The 24972-nt window shown below is 46.0% G+C and overlaps 1 protein-coding gene across 1 annotated transcript in view; it reads right to left on the bottom strand.

Moving 5' to 3' along the window:
- Positions 1-24290, bottom strand: part of SPMIP10 (sperm microtubule inner protein 10) — a 227527-nt gene extending 203237 nt beyond the window's left edge. The window contains exon 1 of the mRNA XM_086961107.1: positions 23465-24290. Coding sequence (XP_086817233.1) covers positions 23465-24222 — 758 coding nt within the window. The 5' untranslated portion in view covers positions 24223-24290. The remainder of the gene's footprint in view (positions 1-23464) is intronic.
- Between the last annotated feature and the right edge of the window lie 682 nt (positions 24291-24972).

Raw genomic sequence — 24972 nt, 5'->3', positions numbered from 1 at the left:
CATTATAAAATGGGTGGAGTGGAAAGAGTACTTCTTAATTATATTGCCACTTTAGAAGATAATGGCGGAAGTTTATTTCCTGAAAGGAAAAAAGAATGTGATTACATTGTTTTGGTCCTGAAGGTCTTAGAGTACACAATCAGATGCAAAAACCGGATAGAGCTGGTGAAATTGATGTTCTTAAAGCTGCAATTTTAGATTTATCTGAACATTATTCTCCAACAGTGTGCATTGCTGTAACAAGACGCGCTTTCTTTAAAGGAAACAACAACACAAGTCTATTGAAGAATACGTTTCTGCTATAAAAAAAATCTAGCTGCCACTTGTAAATTTGGAATTTTGCATGACGATTTAATCTGTAATCATGTTGTTGTTTGTACAAAGAACAGGGGCATTCAAGATAGGCTTTGACGGTGATTGAAATCTAAAAGATATTATAGCATTAGTTAAAAAAAAGCAGTTATCCGAAAGAAGCTCTAAAGCTATCTCTGAGCAGAATAAACCTTCAACTGTCATTAATATTTCATCTAATATAAAAGTAAAAGATATTTCTGCTAAAAACAAAAGTAATCACAACGTAATGATGAAAACGAAAGAATAGCAATCTAATACAGCAACTTTTTCCTGTTATCGTTGTGGCAGTATAGCGCATAATGCTATATCTGAGAGGTGCCCTGCCAAATCTGCAGTTTTTAGAGTGCAGCATTATTGGAAAGTTTGAGAAAGTTTGCAGAAAAAAATCTAAGAAAAATTTGAAAGTAACATGCCTCACTGTAACTAATTCCAATTCTTCAGACTATTATAATAATTTCATTCAACAGCAGCCTCTCAAGGAGAATAAAAAATTCAACCTTTACAGGTTGCGGCAAATTCTGGTTCCCCTTTTGCTAGTATTGCACAAAATGTATGGGAAACCAAGTTTGTTGGATCTATTGGTTCACATTTAGAACCGACATATGTACTTCCAGCGAGTTTTACTGGTGATAAAATTGAGATGTTGGGTTATCATGGTTTAATGTTTGAATTCAAGAATCATAGGGCCACTTGCAAACTTTATGTACCCACTGATGGTCCATCAGTTTTAGGTTGGAAGGACCAGAGAGCCCTACATATCATACTTGATCCCAACAGCCCAGAACAAGTTTTATTTGCTTGCAAAACTGAAAGCACCAAAACTTGGGTTCTTAATGAGTTTCCCGAAGTCTTAAATGGAAAATCTGGTAAACTAAAAGGTTTCTCACATCGCATTAGAGTTCAATTTAATGCAATACCCAAAATTCTTAAAGCCCGGAACGTTCCTATGATTGTCAAGGATGAAGTAAAGAAAGAACTCAACAAATTACAAGAGAGTTGTATCATTGAGCCTGTTGAGGCTTCAGAATGGATTTCTCCTTTGGCCATCGCAAGACGTGTCAATGGAATTTTTTTATGTGTGTGGACCTCAGAAGTTTCGATGATAATAGTGTTGTAGATCAATTTCCACTACCTAGAATAGATGAAATGTTATCTTTAACTCAAGATGCTAAGTTGTTTTCCACAATTGTTTTCCACAATTGACCTATCCTCTGCGAAGTTTTAGAAGTGCTTAATTGTAAAGGTCTCACTCCTGAAATCTCTAAATGCTGATTTTCAGAAAAAAGTGTGACCTATTTAGGTCATGTAATTAGTGAGTCAGGTATCAGACCCAAAACCAAACTGGTTAAAGCTATTATCGATGCTCCCGCACCTAAATCCAAGGATGATTTGAAGTAATTCTTGGGTTTAGCAGAATTTTATTCACAATTTTAAAGTAATTTTTCAGAAAAAACTCATGCTATGAGGAATTTTCTCAAAAACAAAGTTAATTTCTGCTGCTCAGATGAGTGTCAACAAACATTTGTATCTATAAAAAATGCGATAAGCAAATCACCTAAAATCCAAGGGTTTGATCCATATGCTCATACTACAGTTACCACCAACGCCAGTTGTAAAGGTTTAGGTGCCGTCCTTACTCAATGTCACGATAACAAGCAATGAGTTGCAAATGCTTTTACTTCCAGCTCTCTCACTCCTAATGAGGAAAAATATTTGGTTACTGAGAGAGAGAGACTTTGGCAGTAGTGTGGTCTTTAGAACATTTTTCGAACATTTTTGTGGGAAACATTTTTATATTTAGAGTGATCATAAGCCCCCCACCAAATTACTAACCACGAGGGTCTTGCTACTGCTAGAATAGCCAGATTTTCCATGCGTTTGCAAGATTTTTTATTTGATATTCAATATGTACCTGGTGCCAAGAATGTCACCGCAGACTTAGTAGACTGGCTTTACCTTTAACGGAAATTGACAGTAACTCTTGGAATGAGTTCTCTGATGCCAATATTCTGCAAATAAATGAATATCTTAATAGCATCACCCTGGAGGAATGGTTAAAAGCTGAAGAGGAGGATATTGTTTTGACTGAAGTCACATCAAGAGTTATTGAAGGTTGGCACAATTCTAATAAGAGAGGTGTTTGTGATAATTTAAGAGGATTTTGGGAGGTCAGGGATGAACTCACCATGTCTGACAATTTACTTATGAGAGGTGAGAGAGTTATTTCTCCTATATTGTTAAGAAACCAAATTGTACATTTATGTCATGAGGGTCATTCTGGCAGACTTAATAGAGTTAGAAAAGGTGTTTTGCCATTGTGTAATAACTACCTTTTTCCAAAACCAATCCAGGGTGGATAAAACGCAACAGCATGGTAAAATGCAACTTGAATGAAGCTAAACTTAACTTAACTAATTCACAATAAAAGAACAAATTGTATTACGATGTTAAACATGGAACCAAATCCTTGAGTTTACGAGTTGGTCAGTGGGTATGTGTCAAAAGTGCCAGGAAAGTTCCCAAAGGTAAAAGCAAATTTAGTGAGCCCAAGAAAATATCACACATTAAGTACAATTCCGTAGTTTTGGAAAATGGAGGAGTTTGGCACATGAGTCATTTGGCTTTGTCAGGGTGCAATAGTACTAAAGATAATGGAAAAAAGAAAGTTAACCATAATTTTTGGTGGCTTAATGATGTGGTTCACAATTCTTTAAGTGATGCAGAGAAAGAAATGGATTGTGTTAACACAGAATGTTTAAACTTAAGTACAGATGTGTTATATACTAAATTAATTTTGGCAGTCCGTGTGAAAGTTATAAATGAGGAGTACACGACGTCTCGCAAGACACTTGTTCAATGTATTTTCCTTATAATTTGTAAAGTAATACTTTTGTCGAGGAGCGCATTCTGCTATACAGTAGCGCCAGTTTCACATTTCGCTTGAGAAATTTTCTGATCCAACTAGTCGTGTAACTTTGAAAATTATGCAAAAAAGCCTAAGTGGAAGAAATCAAAAATGTTGCATAATGCACTGTAGTATGGGAGTATTATTGTTATTCTTTAGTTCAGGCATATGTGTCTTTGATGTTGTCATGGATATACTAGAATGGATTCATGTCATGTTGTTGGGGTATTCTGGAATGTGGGGTTTGTGACTCATTGATTGTCCTGCTGCTGTGGCAGGAGGTCGTAAGGCCTATCCGTGGAATAAATCTTATTTTGGAAAAAAATTAGTCTTTTGTACTTTTTACTTTAGGGGACCATTCCATATTTTTATGGCGACGAGTTAGTAACCTATAAAGTTTTGTGTGCTGAAATTTGTTGAGACTCATTTTGTGTGCCTATGCGTGCCTTGACTTTGGGAACCTACATTGTGTCTGTCCCGATCTGTGTAACGATCGGCGCGTCGCTGCATCCTCTGAAAATCTCCTTATCTCCTTAAGAGTCTTGAGCACTTCCTGTGCCTGCCGTTTTTTTTTCAAAGTAACTTCTCATGTCAGACATTCTTCAGTGCCTTCTGCTTTTTAACAAAGCTCTTCCGGAGTTTCTGACTTCATTGCGCTTGCTCAATGCTGCAGTACTACTTCCTGCTTCTGTAGAAAAGCACACAACACACATTCTTCGGCGCCCATTTTAATTGTTTGGGCATTTCTTCATTGATTCCTCAGGAAACACACTGTTCTGTGCACTTCTTTTCCACCTGTATCCATGACAGGTACACGTTTCTACTTGGTTGTGCTCTTTACTTTTTAGTACTTTCGTGACCCACATTAGCTTTTGCCTCAAGACCACTCAGTGCAGCTGAAAGGAATTACAGCACTGGAGGCATTGGCGTGCTCATGGGCTGCAGAAAAATTTTAAATGTATATTTGGGGGACAAAATTTTAATTATTTACTGACCACAAGCCTTTGATTTACACGTTGGGTGATAGTTGCTCCAACAAAACATCTACACGACTTATTAGGTTGCGGGCAAGAATTTGATTTTGACATTAAGTACTTGCTGGGAGGAAAGAATGTTAGGGTTGATTGCCTGTCGCATTTACCTGTGGAGAGTGAAGATAACCATGATGCTGGTAGGAATGATGATGAGTTTGTTTTAACTGTGGGTGAAGTTATGGAAGAGTGTAAAATCACGGAGAAGGAGTTGATTGAAAGTTGCGAAAAGGATGATTATTTAAATAAAGTTACAAAATTTTTGATCGAAGGTTGGCCTTGTGATCTTTAAAAGTAATGTTTTTCTCGCAAGTAGCATCTGAATTGTAGTTGGTTAACAATATTTTGGTGAAACAAGACATGTTTGTACCACCGGTAGGTTTGAGAGGAAAGATTATTTTGTTGGCTCATGAAGGACATTTGGGCATTACTGCTACAGTCAGGAGGACTAAACAGCCTTATTTGTGGCCTGGTATTGACGGTCAGGTCAAACTTTTTGTTGAGAGGTGTGTGTAGTGTTTGTGTTCCGATAAACATTGGAAAACTTCTAAGGCACCCCTGTGTCCTGTTGAATGGTCTAAAGATGCATGTGAAAAGATAAACTTGGACTTTGCGGTCCATTTAATGTTTTTGGTGGTGATAAGAGATTTCTTATTGTTGCCATAGATTATTTTTCTAAATGGTTGTATTTTGCTTTTGTTAAAAATGCTGATACCAGTTATGTTATTTCCTTTTTGTAACGCTTGTTTTTTATTGAAGGTATTACTAAAGAAATTGTGACAGACAATGGGATGCATTTTGTCTCGGAAGAAATTAGCAAGTTTCTTAAGAAGAATGATATCAAGCATATTCTTGTAATGTATAGTCCAGCTCCTAATGGACTTGTTGGGAGGGCAAACCATTTGTTGAAAGCAGTTGTACAAACGGCTATTGCTCATAAATTGGATGTGGTACAAAAGGGGGTGGTGATGGACGGAGCATCTGAATCAATCAAACACTCACACCCAGTCAAAAGATCTGGGTTTAATCCATCACTTTTCTTTAGCCCACTCTGCCACCCCAGTTCAGACATGGCTATATGCAAATCAGTCTGACCCTGTGCCTCATGGGAACAGTCCAGCCCGAACTGCCAAGCCATGTCTTCCCAGGACCGGAAACAAGCTTCCGAGGACCGGTGTCTGGCATTCCAGCCGTCTTCAGCCCGGCTTGCTAGAATCCAGTGGCAAAGTGAGCAAGGGACTCACGTCTGAGCATACCCTGCCACACTTATGGCAGCCAAAAGCGGTACAAAAGGGGGTGGTGATGGACGGAGCATCTGAATGAATCAAACACTCACACCCAGTCAAAGGATCTGGGTTTAATCCATCACCGTTCTTTAGCCCACTCTGCCACCCCAGTTCAGATTGGATGTGGCAGATTATTTCCATCTCAAAGTCTGGATTATATTACCACTCCCCATATCACTACCAATATTTCTCTGCATGTACTTTTAAGGGGTAGAAAACCTAAACCTATTTCCTTGTTGAGTCCTACATGGTTGCTAAATAGATTGGGCCAATCCCACAATCTAGATTTACAGAAAATTTTTGAGCATGTGAAAGAGAAGCATACAGTTTACAAAAAAGATTATGACAGACGAACGCATGTGAAAGAGAGAAACTTGGTGCCGGGTGTTGGACCCGGGGTCACCAGTCCACCTAGGGTAGCCTGGCACAAGTGGTAAGGCCTAACTGCAAGGCAAAGTGTTGCACTTGCGTCACACTTAAAAAAGTAGTACAGCGCACTTCCACTCAAAAATGACACCACACCTTCTTTAGAACAAGCATTTGCAATGCAATAGGTCTCGCATTATTTAAGTTTGAGCTATTAGCATTGTAAATGGCAATTGTTTTTTGCTTTGTGCTATAGTTTTTTTTTTACATAAAAAGCTACATATAAAATATGTTTTATTAAAGTTATTTATGCAGTATCTAAATTTTGTTTGCATAAAAGAGTACAATAATATCTTAGTAAAAAAGTCAAATATTTTAATGGTAATTCACCAAATGTTCATTTATGTGTTGGTTTTGAAAATAGCTAAATTAATAGCTTTGTCATTTACAATGCCAATAGTTATAACTTTCGCAAATGTGACACCTATAGCATTTGTAATGCAACATTTGTATTTACGTGACTTAGATGTATTGATATTACAAATAACAATGGCTTTTAATTTTTTTTAATACTTAATAAAAGTGATTGTAATTTATAATGGCAATAGCTTAAACTTTTGTAAATAACTTTTGTGAAGATTATTTTCAGTGTATTTTATTGTAACGAAATCCAAGAACAGAAGTGAAATATTAACATCTTTTTGTGACATTTGTAATAAAGCTTGAAACATTGAGAGAACATATTTGTGCTGTGGTGGTGCTGAGTGATGCTGTGGTGGTGCTGAATGGGGCTGTGGTGATGCTGAGTGATGCTGTGGTGGTGCTGAGTGGTGCTATGGTGGTGCTGTGGTGGTGCTGTGGTGGTGCTGTGGTGGTGCTGAGTGATGCTGAGTGATGCTGTGGTGGTGCTGAGTGGTGCTGTGGTGGTTCTGAGTGATGCTGTGGTGGTTCTGAGTGATAATGTGGTGGTGCTGAGTGACTGTACTCACTGTCGCTCTGCACTCACTGTCACTCTGCACTCACTGTCACTCTGCACTCACTATCACTCTGCACTCACTGTCACTCTGCACGCACTCTGCACTCACTGTCACTCTGCACACACTCTGCACTCACTGTCACTCTGCACTCACTGTCACTCTGCACTCACTGTCACTCTGCACTCACTGTTACTCTGCACGCACTCTGCACTCACTGTCACTCTGCACTCACTGTCACTCTGCACTCACTGTCACTCTGCACTCACTGTCACTCTGCACTCACTCTGCACTCACTCTGCACTCACTCTGCACTCACTGTCACTCTGCACTCACTGTCACTCTGCACGCACTCTGCACTCACTGTCACTCTGCACTCACTGTCACTCTGCACTCACTGTCACTCTGCACTCACTGTCACTCTGCACTCACTCTGCACTCACTGTCACTCTGCACTCACTCTGCACTCACTCTGCACTCACTGTCACTCTGTACTCACTGTCACTTTGCACTCACTGTCAGTCTGCACTCACTGTCACTCTGCACGCACTGTCACTCTGCACTCACTGTCACTCTGCACTCACTGTCACTCTGCACTCACTGTCACTCTGCACTCACTGTCACTCTGCACGCACTCTGCACTCACTGTCACTCTGCACACACTCTGCACTCACTGTCACTCTGCACTCACTGTCACTCTGCACTCACTGTCACTCTGCACTCACTGTCACTCTGCACGCACTCTGCACTCACTGTCACTCTGCACTCACTGTCACTCTGCACTCACTGTCACTCTGCATGCACTCTGCACTCACTGTCACTCTGCACTCACTGTCACTCTGCACTCACTGTCACTCTGCACTCACTGTGCCTCCGCACTCACTGTCACTCCGCACTCACTGTCACTCTGCACTCACTCTGCACTCACTCTGCACTCACTGTCACTCTGCACTCACTGTCACTCTGCACGCACTCTGCACTCACTGTCACTCTGCACTCACTGTCACTCTGCACTCACTGTCACTCTGCACTCACTGTCACTCTGCACTCACTGTCACTCCGCACTCACTGTCACTCTGCACTCACTCTGCACTCACTGTCACTCTGCACGCACTCTGCACTCACTGTCACTCTGCACGCACTCTGCACTTACTGTCACTCTGCACTCTGCATTTGTCTGCTGCAAGGAGTCACCATACTTCTTTTCAAAGATTAGCGTGCGATACAATCAGCAACAAAAAAACCTCGAGCAGGCGGACATCTGCTGTCTGGCTGGCGCTAGAAAAGAGAAAGCGAGTCAGACGGGGCACTGATAAAAGAGGGACGAAAGATGAGCCAAATACACCAACTGGAATTTCTAGTTTTGTTCTATATAAAGGGCGCTGGAGGTTCCCCTAAAGACCATCCTGCCTGCTGAATAGATGGATGCGTTCTGTAACTAATACCTTCAACGAAGTGAAAGGAAAAGTAAAACGTGCCCCTGGCGTTTTCAGGAACTAAGGCGGAGAACGTTCAAGTTCATCATCCAATGAATCGTAACAGCGCTGGAGGTCCGCACTGGAAAGTCTTAAAAAGGCTGACAAATACACAGAACACTAATTAAATATAATGAAATGAGAACAAACTCCAAGTTGTCGTCCTCCTGCTGGGCTCTCACCTCCCTATACCACGCAAACACCAAACTGCCCATCCCCCTGCTCAAGCCGCCGGCCTCTCCTTGGAACAAGCATGGCGCGTGCTGCAGTCCGCCGCCGGCCTGCGACCAGGAAGTCAGGCAGGCCGGGCGGGACAACCGGAAACAGGAAGTAGGAGGGCGGGAGCCTACCCCGCCTCCCACGGAAGAGCCGTGATTGTTTTGAGCACCGGAGCAGGCAGGAGCCTACCCTGCGCCCCGGTGCCGAAGAAGGAAGGAAGAGTCCTGCTGCCGGTGAGAGCCGAGGAAGCCCGCGATTGTTTTGAGCACCGGAGCAGGCAGGAGCCTACCCTGCGCCCCGGTGCCTGCCGGTGAGAGCCGAGGAAGCCCGCGATTGTTTTGAGCACCGGAGCTGGCAGGAGCCTACCCTGCGCCCCGGTGCCGAAGAAGGAAGGAAGAGTCCTGCTGCCGGTGAGAGCCGAGGAAGCCGGTGAGTGGGGTTTCGCCTTGTTGGGGGGGGCATGTGAGTGCGCGCGCGCGTGCGGCGGCGGGCTGTGTATGTGTGTGAGCGTGCGTGCGTGTGTGTGTCTGTGTCTTGGAGTCTGTGTGTATGCGTGTGTGTGTGTGACTGTGGGGGGTTGCCTGTCTGGGTGCCTGCGTGTAAGTGTAAATGCGTGTGCATGCATGCGCGTTAGCCTGACTTGCTGGGAGTATGGGAGGGAAGTGCACGGCGTGGCGCAGGACGGAACGTGCGCGTTTGCGCAGCCAAATCCGCCTGCTAAAGCTCGTGATAGTTTTTTGTCCCTCATTCCCCGGCATCGGACAGCTATAAGTCTCCGCCCTGGACGCATCCTTCGGATGCGATTTCCAGGCGAGACCTAAAAAGTAGACAGGTTTTATCTCTTTTCTTCTTACTTTAGTTCCCAAATTACATCATAGTTAAATTCATCAAACAGTCCTCACCATGGTACTACTGACTTTGGTACATACATGACATGGCAATTCTTTGAAATCTTACACTCTGATTAGCCCTCTCATTACCAGCAGAATAATTATAACGGTACATTACCCTTGAGGACTCATTTTCATTACAAACATGAAGATACAAGGATTCAGCAGATAGTCCCAGAGAATGTATACTCATATATTGGTTCAAGCAGCTGGGTATTTAGAGGAAAACAGGCAGGTTAATTTAGCATTTCATAAAATCATTTGGTCTATTCTACAATCGCATTTGGGACTGGCCGGTAACACAGTGAACTTTCTAGACCCTAATTCCTCTGTATAGAATATTTCCCTCTCTTAGTTAGGTCTTATTTCTGGGCCAGCATTATTCTTTCTTCCATCAATTGAGCCCCCCTATACGCTGCAATCTGAAGTCTCTCTCTCCCAGGAAGACTCTACCCCGGCGTTGGAAATATCTAAATGTGCGAGTCTATTAGACAGGGTCTGCTGACTGTGGTGCAGATGAGCGGGTTCAAGTTATCCCAACGCCTGCAAGATACTCTCTGTCTGGCCAAATTCACTGTCACCAGTTATGTCCTATGACGATCTTCCCTCCCCGCCAGACTAAGTTCCCAGCTTACTTCTTTCAGTTAGTTCTGTCAGACTTCCCAGTTTATTTATTTATTTATTTATTTATTTATTTATTTATTTATAAATTTATAGAGCGCCTGGTGACCCGTAGGCATCCCCGCGCTATAGAGTTGTAAAAAACCAGGAGAAGAAAGGACCGGAAGGCTATTTAGGGAATAAAAAGGTTTTTAGTTTTTTCCGGAAGAGGGCGTGGCAGGGTTCCAGGCGCAAATTGCGGGGAAGTGCGTTCCAGCCTGCAGAGGCTTTGACCGAAAAGCGACGGCCACCGGTGCGAGCCTTCTTAAATTTTGGGACGATGGCCAGATGTTCGTCGTCAGATCGAAGTGTTCTTGGGGCTTTGTAGGGGGCGACCAGGTCTTTCAGGGCGGCCGGGCCGGCACCATTGATGAGTTTGTGGCTGGTGCACATGGCTTTAAACTCTACTCGCTGGCGGACAGGGAGCCAGTGCAGAGCCTTGAGGGCCGGTTTGGCAGAGGCTCTGGGAGGGAGGTTCATAATGAGCCTTGCCGCGGCGTTTTGTGCCCGTTGGAGTTTGGCCAAGGTGAATTCCGGAGCGCCGAGGTAGACGGCGTTACTGTAGTCAAGCCGGGCTAAAATGAGTCCTTGAACCAAAAGTTTCCTGGACAGGGGGGGGGGGAGAGGGAGAATTTTGTGAATTGACCGCAGGAGGCCAAAACATGTTCCAGCGGTCTTGGTGGCCTGGGTCTTCATGGTGAGGTTCGGTTCCAGCCAGACACCTAGCGTTTTGATTTCTGTCAGGGTAAGGCTTTGCTTTATTCGGGCCCGATCTCCAGCCGACGCTTACTTCAGCATGGGTAGGCTCCCCTCTGAGGCTGATTTCTAATCGTCTCCTGGCCGGAGCTGAATCAGTCGCTTCTCAGCACCTCCGCGGCTTCGATCGGCGCTCCTCAGCACTTCCGCATTCCTCCCACTTGACGGCTTCACAAAGGAAGGACTCCGCCCGAGCCAAGCCCTCGTCAGCTTCTCCCCTCCCCTTCCGACGTCGCAGTGAACTTGCCGGGCAGATTTCAGTCAGCTTCCTCCCTCCAGCAGCTATGCCTGACGGCTCCCGCTATACCACCAAAGCGGGGGGAAGGAAACCCACATATGGGACACCTGTGATAAGGGAGGGCAAAGACTGGCAACAAAAGGCGCCTTTCACCCAGCACTCAGGTCATCCACGGTAAGCTTAGTTGCAGGCTTGTAGTGCTGAGTCTCCGTTAGCCTCCGACAACACTGTTCTTCATTAATCCGGGCTCTGTGCAGTTGATTTATGGCCTCACAGCGCCGATGACAAAAGCTCTGCAGGCGGTGACAGGGAGAAGGCGGATCACACCTCCGTTCTGGTCTTCCTTTTAGAGACTGATATCCCCACTTCCTAGCTCCTATTCCAACTACCCTCAGCTTATCAGGGTTTCGCCAGGTCCTTTTCACCAGGAGGGCTAGAAGGGGGTGAAGGTGCTATCAGGAAGATAATGGCAGCAGGGCTTGGTTAACAGGCAGGGGGTCGCGTCAGGGGAGAAGAGTGGCCGGCCCAAGGGACGATCCAACCCAACTCAGTGCGCCTTCCTCCCCACGTTATTGCCTCACTCCTCACCAAGTTCTCCTCACAACTCTCCTGGCACACACAAAATGGCCGCCCCACCTTCCACCTTATATAGCCTAAGCCCTGAGTGTCCAGAGGGGCCCAGAAAGTTCTGGAACCTCTCATGCCAACCTATGGCTCTAGGCTGAGAGGTGAAATTTTGGCAGTTGGAAGGCCACCATTTTGTACATGACCTGCTACTATTCCTCCATTTTAGAAGAGCACCTGCACTCCATTACTAATTAGTAGCAATGGAGTGCCCAGAGACCTAGGGTCAAACACCAAAAAAATGTAGTGGACACAAAAAGTATACAACAAGAAGGGGATAAAAATCAGGAGGGACAACTCAAAGGGCTGACAGGTCTAACACCGGGGGGGCTGCGTTTTAATACAAAAACCTGTTAAGGTGGTGAAAGGACAATCTAAATTTTCATAAACCACTTAAGGTACTAGGATGGCTGTTTTGTTGCAAGACAGAGGGTTGGGGACTAGAAATGTGTTATACCTTGATTTCATACAATGCATACTTTTCCTGATTACCCATTGCCTGCTGCTCATCCAGTTGAATGTGATGTGTATGTGGAGTGTTAGAATGCTTGATGAGGGAGTGGAATGCTGGAGTGCCTGGTGGAGTGGAGAGGGAGACAGTTGGAGTGTGTGGGCTGAGCAGCAAGGATGCTGCTCCAGGTGGGGCTCAACATTACATCTTCTACTTACTATCTAAACCTGATCTGTAACTAAGCTTAAATAAACGTCTTACTTACTACCTACCTCATGGCTACCTCTGGACTTCTTCTTTGGATTACCTCAATTGCACGATTTGGAGACACAATCTCTGTGTTCTTAAAGATCAAGTGTACCTTAGGTGAAGATACTTTAAATTTGAAACAAGATGAACTGTACTGGAAACTACCATGGAAACTTAAGGTAAGGCTTGAAACTTTAAGGAAGATAAAGCCCTCCCTAGCCATACCAGTGTCCTTTACCACCTGGAAAGCCTGCCTAGGGAATTTGACCTTTCTATTCATTTACAGATTTGAACATCAATTTGGTGCTAACCAGTGTGCTTTGAAGACTGGCAAATCTTCAGACACTTTTCTACCAAGATGGGGACCTGGCAAGTACTACGATATTGATGTATGTGGTGGTACTTTGGTGGAGTCATTTTGCAAAATACAGAGGCGGCTAGGGATTGCTGCACAGGATTGGAGCCTTATGTCCTGCTACTTTTCGGTTATGTGAACCTGCTAGAGCAACTAGGCACAGTTTGGACACTTGATTAAAACTTCTGCCTAGTTTCTTGTGGAGCTGCTGTTGCTGTGCACCAAGGTGTGAAGTGTAATGAGGAGTACTGTGACCTGTACATTAAAAATGGTGAGTGTGCTACGAACAACTTATTTTTACAACAGCGTGTGAACCGTGAAGTCAGTGTACAGCCAGTTATTATTATTTAAATGTTACCTGCTGTAGCAATGCACACCCTGATTTTCAAAAGAGGCATCTATGACGTCTGTTGCTGTGGAGCAGCAAGCTTAGAGAATGGCCTTAAGCTCACATGAAGATCTTGTAGAGTGCGAGCTGTTGCACGATGTTGCGCTGCTCAGAGACGTTAGGAGAGCACGTCCTTGCAGTGAGCCACCCAAAGCTGCTCACTCCAGCGTGCAGCCATCTGTGTTGAAGGCAGTGCACAGATCTAGCTTGTATGTACAAGCATGACTGGTGGTGAGGCTTTTGAATCTGCACAAAGCATGAGGCATGTTTGTCCAGCACTGTTCCGTAAATGTACTTGCGAGTGGAGGAGGCTGCGGACCAAAACATGTCTCCGGCCTGTGGAGGTCGTTGGCACGGGTGAGTCCAGTGTAGTTTGTTCACCTATTGGTGGCACTCAAGTGCATTCAAGCTCAATGTTGGCATCATCATTTAATTTCCATCCTCCTTTAAGGTGGGGTGTTTCTGGCCCTGTTTACAGTGATCTGCATTGAATAAGCAAGAGGAGAACTGTAAAACGTTTGATTGCGGCAACTTTCAGCAATAAGGGAGGTGTGTGCGCAACTTCTAAGGACAGCGCGGTACTCTTAAAAAAATGTTTCTACTTGAGCCAGCCTGGCACAAATGAACAGTGAAAATTTTTGCTTCTCATTAACATTTTGTTCGGGTGAGTGGCCGCTCACTGGTGCTGCTGTTTCTTATCTCTCCGTGTTTTGTGCCTATTTTCTTAGTTCATTCTACATGCAGTTGTATTACTATGCCAGTTATTGCGAAATGTGATTTATATGTATGCTGATTTATGTGATCCGATGTCCTGTTGATGTGAATGAGGTGACTTAATAATCCATTGGCAGAAGTAAATTGGGTGAGATGTATTTGTGGTTCGGCCATTGTGTTCTTTTATTGCTATGTTGAATGTGCTGCCATGTTTCTATTGTTGGTGGTGTTGTTATACTATGCAAATTTAGTCAGGCATCGTTGAAGAGTTGTGTACCCTGTACTTTGTTTTACCTAGGGGTGAGTTTACGGGCCGTGTGCCCTATACATTTGTTTTACCTAGTGGTGAGTTTAGGGGTTGTGTACACTGTTCATTTGTTTACCTAGAGGTGAGTTGAGGGGTCATGTACCCTGTGCTGTATTTTGCCTAGCTGTGCGTTGAGGAGTTGTGTACTCTGTACTGTTTGTTTGCCTAGCTGTTCGTTGTGGGGTTGTGTACTCTGTACTGTTTGTTTTGCCTAGGTGTGCGTTGAGTAGTTGTGTACTCTGTACTGTTTTTTGCCTAGCTGTGCGTTGTGGGGTTGTGCACTCTCTAATGTTTGTTTTGCCTAGGTGTGCGTTGAGTAGTTGTGTACTCTGTACTGTTTTTTGCCTAGCTGTGCGTTGTGGGGTTGTGCACTCTCTAATGTTTGTTTTGCCTAGGTGTACGTTGAGGAGTTGTGTACTCTGTACTGTTTTTTGCCTAGCTGTTGATTGTGGGGCTGTATACTCTGTACTGTGTCTTACCTGAAACTTCTTGTTATGTCAGTTTTGCCATATGTGGTGTTTAGAAGGGGGTGAATAATGAGGGAATTACACCACGTCTTTGGTTTTATCGATTCTCTTAGTCCTGCACAATATTACCACTGTATAATTTTTACCTAGGTGTGCGTTGAGGGGTTGTGTACTGTGCCTTACCTGAAACTTCTTGTTATGTCAGGTGTGCTATGTGTGGTGTGCAAGAGGGAGTGAATCATGAGGGAATTACACCACATCTTTGATGTCCTCCTTTCTCCCACTGCGTAATTTCTATTTTTATTCAGTATTGTTGGAAAGTGGATAATCCTCCTATTCTTAGTTCTTTTAAATTTGCAGGTATTATTAGTATATTGTATATTTCTCTTTTGTACTGTACATTTATTGTGCATTGTTGTAGAAATCATTATTCATTGTTTTCCCAAGGGAAGGGGAGGTGTTATACCTTGATTTCTTATAATGCATCCTTTTCCTGGTTACCCATTCCCTACTGCTAAGCCAGTATGAATGTGATGTGTATGTGGAATGTTAGAATGCTTGATGAGGGAGTGGAATGCTGGAGTGCCTGGTGGAGTGGAGAGAGAAACAGTTGGAGTGTGTGGGCTAAGCAGCAAGGATGCTGCTCCCGGTGGGGCTCAACATTATATCTTCTACTTACTATCTAAACCTGATCTGTACCTAAGCTTAAATAAACCTCTTACTTATTACTTACTTAAAGGCTCCCTTTAGACTTCTTCTTTGGATTACATCAAAATGCATTGGTCAAGTTGAGTTCAGAACGAGCTACTATAATTGGTCAGAGAGTGAGTAACCAGAGTGAGGTCATGAAGAGTGAGTTGGTGAGAAATGATTGGTTTGATATGGCTGATTTTACTCATTCTTTTGAGGGTGGTGTTGGTAATTCCTGCAATGGAAGTTCACACAGTACTGATGTTGACAGAGGAGATAATGAGCGAAGGGTTTCCAATTCGTTCATGGAAAGAGCAGGTGTGTGTAACACGCCTTGTGGTGATGGGCGTGGTATGCATAGGAGTAGTGGCAGAGTTAGAACTGCTCCTGTTCAGGCTGGGGATTATGTGTACTATTGAGTTGCTAGAACTTTGTTTTGTTTTATTTAAAAAAGGAGGATGTGTAGTATGGGTGTATTATTGTTACTCTTTGGTTCAGGCATGTGTCTTTAAGGCTGTCATGGATATAGTAGAATAGAATCATGTCATGTTAGTAGGGTATTCTGGAATGTGGGTTTGTGACTTATTGACTGTCCTGCTGCTGTTGCAAGCGGTCGTGGGTACTATCAGTGGAATAAATCTTACTTTGGAAAATAATTTGTCTTATGGACTTTTTACATCATAGGACCATTCTACATGCGCTAAACCGAATTACTTGGATTTATGCAGCAATACATCATAAAACTTTTTACCTGGTCCTAATTTTAATAGTTATCACTCCTCTACACACACACAAAAAATCTTACTCTTCTTCCCTTTTTTCATTATAAAGGGAACAGACCAACAGCATTACAATAGTCAGCAATACCAATTATATGATGTGGAGGAAAAATATTAGGGTCCAGATTTACTAAACGTTGACACAATGTAACACAGCAAGGGAAGTTGCTGCTCTACATTGCGTCAGAGGAAGCCAGCAGAAATGCACCATATCTGCCTAAGATATGGCGCAGTTCTGCTCTCTCATAGCGCTGGTGCAATTCTGAATGCCTATCACCAACGCTAGCACCCCTGGACCACAACGCAAGGGTGTTTACGTTGTGGTCAAAATCGTTTTTGTTGTTAAAGGCATAATCCTCTTTGTATGTGTGCTGCAGAAAACTTAGCTGCACAGAGGAAGTAACAAGGAGTTATCTTTCCTTGCTAGGTCAGCCTCGGGTAGGCGCACTATTTTGGCACAAACCCATATGAATTTGCACAGCATTGCGTTATTTTTTTACAAAATCATGCAAATCGGGCTTTGCGTAGCCTTGTAGATCTCTGAATCAATTTTGTGTTGGGCTTCACCACAAAAGTGATGCAACCCTAGTGCTAAACAGTAGTAAATCTGGGCCTGAATGTCATTCAGATGTGTTGTCATTGGTGGGTGTAATGAACATAGGGTGAAAATGAGGAAAGCAGGAATTGAACAGGGCTTGCTATGAAATGGGGAGAGATTGCCAAAAAAATATGTGTGCAGCAAACTATGCATATTTGTTTAAATGGCTTTAAATATGTGTCTGTGAAATAGTAGTACCTCTAGGTTTCTTTACCACGTTTTGCTAGGTTGGGGTGGTGAAGGGGGGAAGCATCGTTTTGCAATATATACCACTTAATACTGGTTGGCCTGAGGAAAGTTTGAGAATGAATGAATGACTTGAAATGAAACTTTTAGGCACAACAGCTACCAAAGTGTATAGGAGCTAAGACCTATCCATAGCAAGGTATATAACCAACAGAGACAATTAGTTATTCTTAGCAAGCATTGGCATAGCCAATAGTTCTCGCTTTGGGAACTTATAAGTGTTTAGCTATGCAACACTTGATGTTATTTAATTAAGGATATTGTGCTGGATAACTAAACATTTATAATGTCCTAAAGGCGAGACCTATTGGCTATGCATTGGGGGGGGGGCTTTTAAGTGTTTAGGTAGAGCTATTAACTTTGCCAGTGTTTGTAAGCTGCACAGTAGAGAAGTGTGGCTGCTGTGCAGCATGCTGAGAAGCTGTAATTAAAAAGTGTAAGAAGCACTGAGTGATGCTGTGGTGTAGTTGAGTGATGTTGTGCTGGCCCTGAGTTATGCTGTGGCCGTCCTGTGTGATGCTGTAGTGGTGCTGACTGATGCTGTGGTGATGCTGATTGATGCTGTGGCGCTGTAGAGTGATGCTGGGGTAGCATATAGTGATGCAGTGGTGGTACTGAGTGATGCTGTGATGTTCCTGAGTGATGCAGTGGTGGTGCTGAGTGATGCTGTGGTTTCGTTGAGTAAAGCTGTGCTGGCCCTGAGTGATGCTGTGGTGACCCTAGTTCAAGTTCAAGTTCAAGTTTGGCATTTGTATAGCGCACTACTCACCCAGAGGGTCTCAAGGCTCTTGAGGGAGGTTGGGGGTTACTTATCAAATATCCAGGTTTTGAGTTGTTTTCTGAAGGAGAGGTGGTTTTGGGTAAGGCGGAGATGGGTGGGGAGGGAGTTCCAGGTTTTGGCAGCAAGGTAGGTGAGTGATGCTGTTGTGGTGATGCCTGTTGCTGTGGTGATGCTGTGGTGGTAATGAGTGATGCTGCGGTGTTACTGAGTGATGCTGTGGTGGTGCTGAGTGATATTGTGGTGAAGGTGAGGGATGCTGTGGTGTCCCTGAGTGATGCTGTGGTAGTGCAGAGTAATGATGTGGAGGTGCTGACTAATGCTGTGGTGATGCTGAGCGATGCTGTGCTGGCCCTGAGTGAGGCTGTGGTGGTGCTGAGTGATGCTGTGGTGGTGCTGACTGATGCTGTGGTGGCGCTGAATGATATGGTTGGGTCTCTGAGTGATGCTGTGGTGGTGCTGAGTGATAATGTGGTTGAGGTGTGCGACTGGACTAGTCCTAGTCTAATGTCAGCTATGGCAACAATTTAACAGATGAGAAACGATTGTGGCTATAAAGCAAAGATTCTGTTTTCTTCTCAGACAGCTTAATTGCTTTTTAACGCTGGCTTTCAGAATTTGCAGTACGTTAGTAGAGGGTACACGTGCCCGCTCTTTGAAACAAAATCAAAGTGTGAGTATATTGTTTTTAAGCCCAAATTAAGAGAATGAAATTGAGGGTAAAAAATCAAGTAGCCAATGAAAGCAAAGCAGCCAGGAATGCCCGGCAACCGGCTGCAGGGCCCGCGTCCAAGCAAAATATCTTGGATTGCTCTTCTCGTAATAAATGACGGTTTTCACTTAGCCTTTTGCAAGTGAAAACCCGGCTGATGGTGCGCGCGACGATGACAGTCTGAATCCATCCCCTATAATCACAAAGGAGCTCCCAGATTGCGACGCAGCCCGTGAAATAAGGAGTGTATTTTGTAAACAGCCTCGCATGAGCAGTGCAGAAACGATGCATCAAACCGAAATACTTATGGAAGAGAAAGTCACAGCCCATCAGATGAAAGAGGACCGTTCTGTAAAATGGATGATAAATATTGTGGCGGTGGTCAGCGTCATCCTTACGCTTATCTCCTTTCCCTTCCAGGATTAATTTCCACTCCTTAACTTTAACGAGATAAAAGAATGAGGGGTAAAGGTGGTTTCGCCAGAGGGAGGAAGGACGGACATAGCGGCCAGCAAAGTGGAATCGAAGGGACCAACATACAAGACAGGATCTGTGGTGGGGCAGGGGGAAGGGCAAAGTGCAGGTGCCAAGTGTTAGAGGGAAGTGTGGTGGGGAGGGGGAGGGAATTAACACAAGCTGTAGCCCGCCCAGTGACAAACGAGGAGGGAGGGGGAGAAGGGAGGGGGTAGTGAGAGCAGAGGGTGGAGGAGCATGGAAATAAGAGTGATTTGCACGCTGTAAGGTTTGTAAGGCTTAATGAGCCATGACAGGAAGCCAGATGGTGGATGTGCGCATAACTGCAAGCTTGAGGCCAGCAAAAGCGGGTGGTCGGACTTTTAAAAGCGCTCTTACTAAGTGTCTTGCCAGAGTAGCGCATGCGCTGGCTCAGGCGAGACCTAAGAAGGCATGTCTTGCGATATTTGAAGAAGGAGTTATGATTATTATTTTCACTAACAGCAAACAGCAGTACTTTCCCGAGAGAGGGTGTCATAAAGGAAACAGACTTGTCACTCTTTCTGGTGTATTTCACCTTTGGTATCTCAACTAAGCAATTATTTCCTGAGCGGACAGGGGATATCATTTTGCATTTTACAGATAGTATATATATCTAAGAGAAGCATAGAGTTTAGACCATAATACAAGAAGTGAATGAAAAAAAGGGTCTGGTCATACATGAGTTAGGCGCTAATAGAGCTATATAAGTCTTTATATCAGAATGTGTGCCAGGACAAACCTGTCGAAGGACCTACTGAGATTGTTGGTAAGACCCGTACAGAGATGTGTTGGATTCCCATCAAATAGGTATGTAGATCAATTGTTCTCATTTGGTCATCCAAAAATGGGGTGGTATGTCTCTTGATCAATGAGACCCATCCATCGCCCTTACTCAATTAGGTCGCACCATGAATCGCTAAGGTACTCATGAACAAATGATCAAGATGGGATCGAGTGCCATGCAAAAATCAAAAGATGTGTGAGTTAAAAACAAGGGGTAGAAGGATCAATAGGCGAAAAACTTGGATGACCAAATGAGAACACTTGATCTACATACCTATTTGATGGGAATCCAACAAATCTCTGTACAGGTCTTACCAACAATCTCAGTAGGTCCTTCGACAGGTTTGTCCTGGCACACATTCTGATATAGAGACTTATATAGCTCTATTAGTGCCTAACTCACTTATGTAGCAGTTTTGCAGCATCTCGGAGTACTTGAAGCTCCGTTATAGACCCCCGGTTCTTTTGTTGTTAGGATTACAGTTAGGGGGATACGAACTGGGCAGGTCTTTAAATTTCCCTCAGACCCTTCTTCAATTGTTTGTGTTTTGCTGGTCATACATGGCCACTTTAAATGGACTGGTATCCTGCCACTCTTTTTTTTAGGTTTCGGACCGAAGGCTGCGCTTGCGCAGTCTCGCTCCGAGATTTAATGTTTCTTAGTATGGGGGCTTGAACCCGTCCCTCTTCTCCATTGGCTGGCTTCCTAAACGGAGGCCAGCCATTGGAGGAGAGGGGCATCACTCCGTTCAAGCCCCGTCTTTTTCGGATTCGGGGACGTGTTTTTTGCAGTTTTTAACTCTGTGACATCATCCGTCACAGAACAGCAAAAACCACGCCCCCGAATGCGAAAATGTCGGCGCTTTTCTGACGCCATTTCTGCCAGACCGCCGCCGCAAGAAGTCGAGAAGCTGCCGAGTCCTCCAGTGAGTGCTTGCTGTCCTGTCCCCCCTCGTTGCTTGTGCTTGCTGTCCTGCCCCCTCGTTGCTCGTGCTTGCTTTCCTGCCCCCCGTTTCTTGTGCTTGCTCTCCTGCCCCCCTTGTTGCTCGTGCTTACTGTCCTGCCCCTCCTCGTTGCTTTTGCTTGCTGTCTTGCCCCCTCGTTGCTTGTACTTGCTGTCTTGCCCCCTCGTTGCTCGTGCTTGCTCTCCTGCCCCCCTCGTTGCTTGTGCTTGCTGTCCTGCCCCCCCTCATTGCTTGTGCTTGCTGTCCTGCCTCCTGCTCTCCTGCCCCCCCTTGTTGCTTGTGCTTGCTGTCCTGCCCCCCCTCTTTGCTTGTGCTTGCTGTCCTGCCCCCCCTCGTTGCTCGTGCTTGCTGTCCTGCCCCCCCTCGTTGCTTGTGCTTGCTGTCCTGCCCCCTCGTTGCTCGTGCTTGCTTTCCGGCCCCCTCCTCGTTACTTGTACTTGCTCTCCTGCCCCCCTCGTTGCTTGTGCTTGCTCTCCTGCCTCCCCTCATTGCTTGTGCTTGCTGTCCTGCCCCCTCGTTGCTCGTGCTTGCTGTCCTGCCCCCTCGTTGCTCGTGCTTGCTCTCCTGTCCCCCCTCGTTGCTTGTGCTTGCTGTCCTGCCCCCTCGTTGCTTGTGCTTGCTCTCCTGCCCCTCCTCGTTGCTTGTGCTTGCTGTCCTGCCCCCCCCTTGTTGCTCATGCTTGCTGTCCTGCCCCCCTCGTTGCTTGTGCTTGCTGTCCTGCCCCCTCGTTGCTTGTGCTTGCTCTCCTGCCCCTCCTCGTTGCTTGTGCTTGCTCTCCTGCCCCCCTAGTTGCTTGTGCTTGCTCTCCTGCCCCCTCATTGCTTGTGTTTGCTGTCCTGCCCCTTCGTTGCTTGTGCTTGCTCTCCTGCCCCCTCATTGCTTGTGCTTGCTGTCCTGCCCCCTCGTTGCTCGTGCTTGCTCTCCTGCCCCCTCGTTGCTCGTGCATGCTCTCCTGCCCCCTTGTTGCTTGTGCTTGCTCTCCTGCTCCCTCGTTGCTTGTGCTTGCTCTCCTGCCCCCTCGTTGCTTGTGCTTGTGCTTGCTCTCCTGCCCCCTTGTTGCTTGTGCTTGCTCTCCTGCCCCCTCGTTGCTTGTGCTTGCTGTACTGCCCCCTCGTTGCTTGTGCTTGCTGTACTGCCCCCTCGTTGGTTGTACTTGCTCGCCTGCTCCCCCTCGCTGGTTGTGCTTGCTCTCCTGCCCCCCCTCGTTGCTTGTGCTTGCTGTCCTGCCCCCTCATTGCTTGTGCTTGTTGTCTTGCCCCCTCGTTGCTGTGCTTGCTGTCCTTTCCCCTCGTTACTCGTGGTTGCTGTCCTGCCTCCCTCGTTGCTTGTGCTTGCTCTCCTGCCCTCCCCTCGTTGCTTGTGCTTGCTGTCCTGCCACCTCATGCTTGCTGTCCTGCCCCCTCGTTGCTTGTCCTTGCTGTCTTGTCCCCTCGTTGCTTGTGCTTGCTGTCCTGCCCCCCCTTGTTGCTTGTGCTTGCTGTCCTGCCCCCCCTCGTTGCTTGTGCTTGCTCTCCTGCCCCCCGTCATTGCTTGTGCTTGCTGTCCTGCCCCCTCGTTGCTTGTGCTTGCTCTCCTGCCCCCTCGTTGCTTGTGCTTGCTCTCCTGCCCCTGCCCCCTCGTTGCTTGTGCTTGCTCTCCTGCCCCCTCTCGTTGGTTGTGCTTGCTCCCCTGCCCCCCCTCGTTGGTTATGCTTGCTGTCCTGCCCCCCCCCTCGCTGGTTGTGCTTGCTGTCATGCCCCCCTCATTGCTTGTGCTTGCTGTCCTGCCCCCCTCATTGCTCGTGCTTGCTCCCTTGCCCCCCTTGTTGGTTGTGCTTGCTATCCTGCCCCCCCTCGCTGGTTGTGCTTGCTGTCCTGCCCCCCTCATTGCTTGTGCTTGCTGACCTGCCCCCCCTCGTTGCTCGTGCTTGCTGTCTTGCCCCCCCTTGTTGCTTGTGCTTGCTGTCCTGCCCCCTCGTTGCTCGTGCTTGCTCTCCTGCCCCCCCCTCGTTGCTTGTGCTTGCTCTCCTGCCCCTCCTCGTTGCTTGTGCTTGCTGTCTTGCTCTCCTGCACCCCCTCGTTGATTGTGCTTGCTGTCCTGCCCGCACGTTGCTTGTGCTTGCTCGCCTGCCCCCCTCGTTGCTTGTGCTTGCTGTCCTGCCCCCTTGTTGCTCGTGCTTGCTATCCTGCCCCCTCATTGCTTGTGCTTGCTCTCCTGCCCCCCTCGTTGCTTGTGCTTGCTGTCCTGCCCCCCTCGTTGCTTGTGTTTGCTGTCCTGCCCCCTCGTTGCTTGTGCTTGCTCGCCTGCCCCCCTCGTTGCTTGTGCTTGCTGTCCTGCCCCCTTGTTGCTCGTGCTTGCTATCCTGCCCCCTCATTGCTTGTGCTTGCTCTCCTGCCCCCCTCGTTGCTTGTGCTTGCTGTCCTGCCCCCCTCGTTGCTTGTGTTTGCTGTCCTGCCCCCTCGTTGCTTGTGCTTGCTCTCCTGCCCCCTCGTTGCTTGTGCTTGCTGTCCTGCCCCCTCGTTCGTTGTGCTTGCTCTCCTGCCCTGCTATTGGCATTGTAAATGACAATGCCATTTATTTATGTTTTTTTTAAAACATAAATAAAAATAATGTCATGAGCAATGCCAATAGCTCTAACTTTAAGAATGCCGAGACCATTGCATTGTAAATGCTTATCTTGACTTACTTCTGATTCATGCCTTAGGTCGAGTATTCTTCCCTCCCACTTACCCTTTCAAGTCGGTGTTGGTTCCTATGGACACCATGGCGGCGGCGCACGGTGGTACTCGGATGCACTCGCGCTCTCTTGGGCCTGAGCGTGGCGGAGTGCCCTTGCGCACTGCACACGTTGGATCTTCCTTGCGCACACCAGACGTTGGTTCCTCCCCACGCACTTCACATACTGCTCCCATTTTCTGCACCCCACACGCCGAATGCTTCTTGCGCACTTTACACGTTGGACCGTTCTGGCCCACTTTACTAGTTGGTTCCTCCTTGTTCACTTCACATATTGGACCCTTCATGCTCACGTCACTGGTTGGACCCATTTTGCCCATTTTATAAGTTGTACCCTCCTTGTGCTCCTCACACGTTGAACCTTCCTTGTACACTGCACGAGACTGGCCGTCTTTGGGAATGTCTGTTAAACTCTCCTTGTTTACATCAAAACTTACACCTTTGTGAGACACATTGCTCGTTGGACCTTCTTGGCGCATAGAGGACGTCTGGCCTTCCTTGTATACTTGGCTGGGTTGACTTTCTTTTCGCACACTGTGCACCGAATGCGCCTTTTGTACTTCGCACACTGGGCCCTCATTGAACAATTTACGCGTTGGGTCCTCCTTGCGCACTTCGCTTGTTTGACCTTCTTGGCGCACAGGGCATGTCAGACCTTCCCTGCGCGATTTACTGTCTGAACCCTCGATGGACACCTCGCATGTTGGACCTTCTTCCTTACGCACACCGGACTTCGGACCCACCTCGCACATAACGCAAGTTTAAGTCAGATTCACCCCATCGTCAACAGTGTGGGCTGGCCTGCAGCGCTGCTGTCTCTATGGAGACGAGAAAACAGCAACTGAAACTCAAGACCGAACGGTGTGGGCGGGGCGCTTCTGAGAGCGCTCGAGACAAGAATACGTCTGTTTATGACTCGCACGTGAAGCAACCTCGGACCGCTGTGGCGTTCCGTTGTCACTATCCACGGCACGCACCCGTCAAGAAACGAGTAGGAAGGTGTATATCGAGATCAGACAATTTTCATTATAGACGAGGCAGAATGGATTATAGTATTAGTCATTTTACCAAAAAAAGTGAGCTGTTCACACTTGTCTTTACCTGTTTCATTTTTATTTTTCAAAGATAGAGTAATTATATTGTTAGAAGAATAGGTTTTAACCCAGGCAGTGTTAACTTTATAGTACATTCTTCAAGCCCTGACAACCTAAGAAGAATAGGCATTGACGTATGGATTGTATTTACACCGGATTATTACTTATGGCAATTAAGATAGTGGCTGTAGGAAGCTGGCTATCTATATAGTGTACTAAAACGAAGTATACTATGCAGAGAGTCCAGTCGGTCCCCGATTGGTTTACAGAGGCTAAAGTAGATAATACTGACACTGTCTTTTGTGGGAGTGTGGACAAGCAGTGGGGCGTATCAGAGGGCAGTGCTAAGCATTTGTTGTACACGCAGAGGCCCTTCTCCCTGCCCCTGCTAAACTTTTGGAGACTCAT

The sequence above is a fragment of the Lissotriton vulgaris genome, chromosome 3_1 (genome assembly GCF_964263255.1).
Source record: "Lissotriton vulgaris chromosome 3_1, aLisVul1.2, whole genome shotgun sequence".
In the NCBI taxonomy this organism is placed as follows: Eukaryota; Metazoa; Chordata; class Amphibia; order Caudata; family Salamandridae; genus Lissotriton; species Lissotriton vulgaris.
This window is presented reverse-complemented; position numbering and strand designations above follow the sequence as displayed.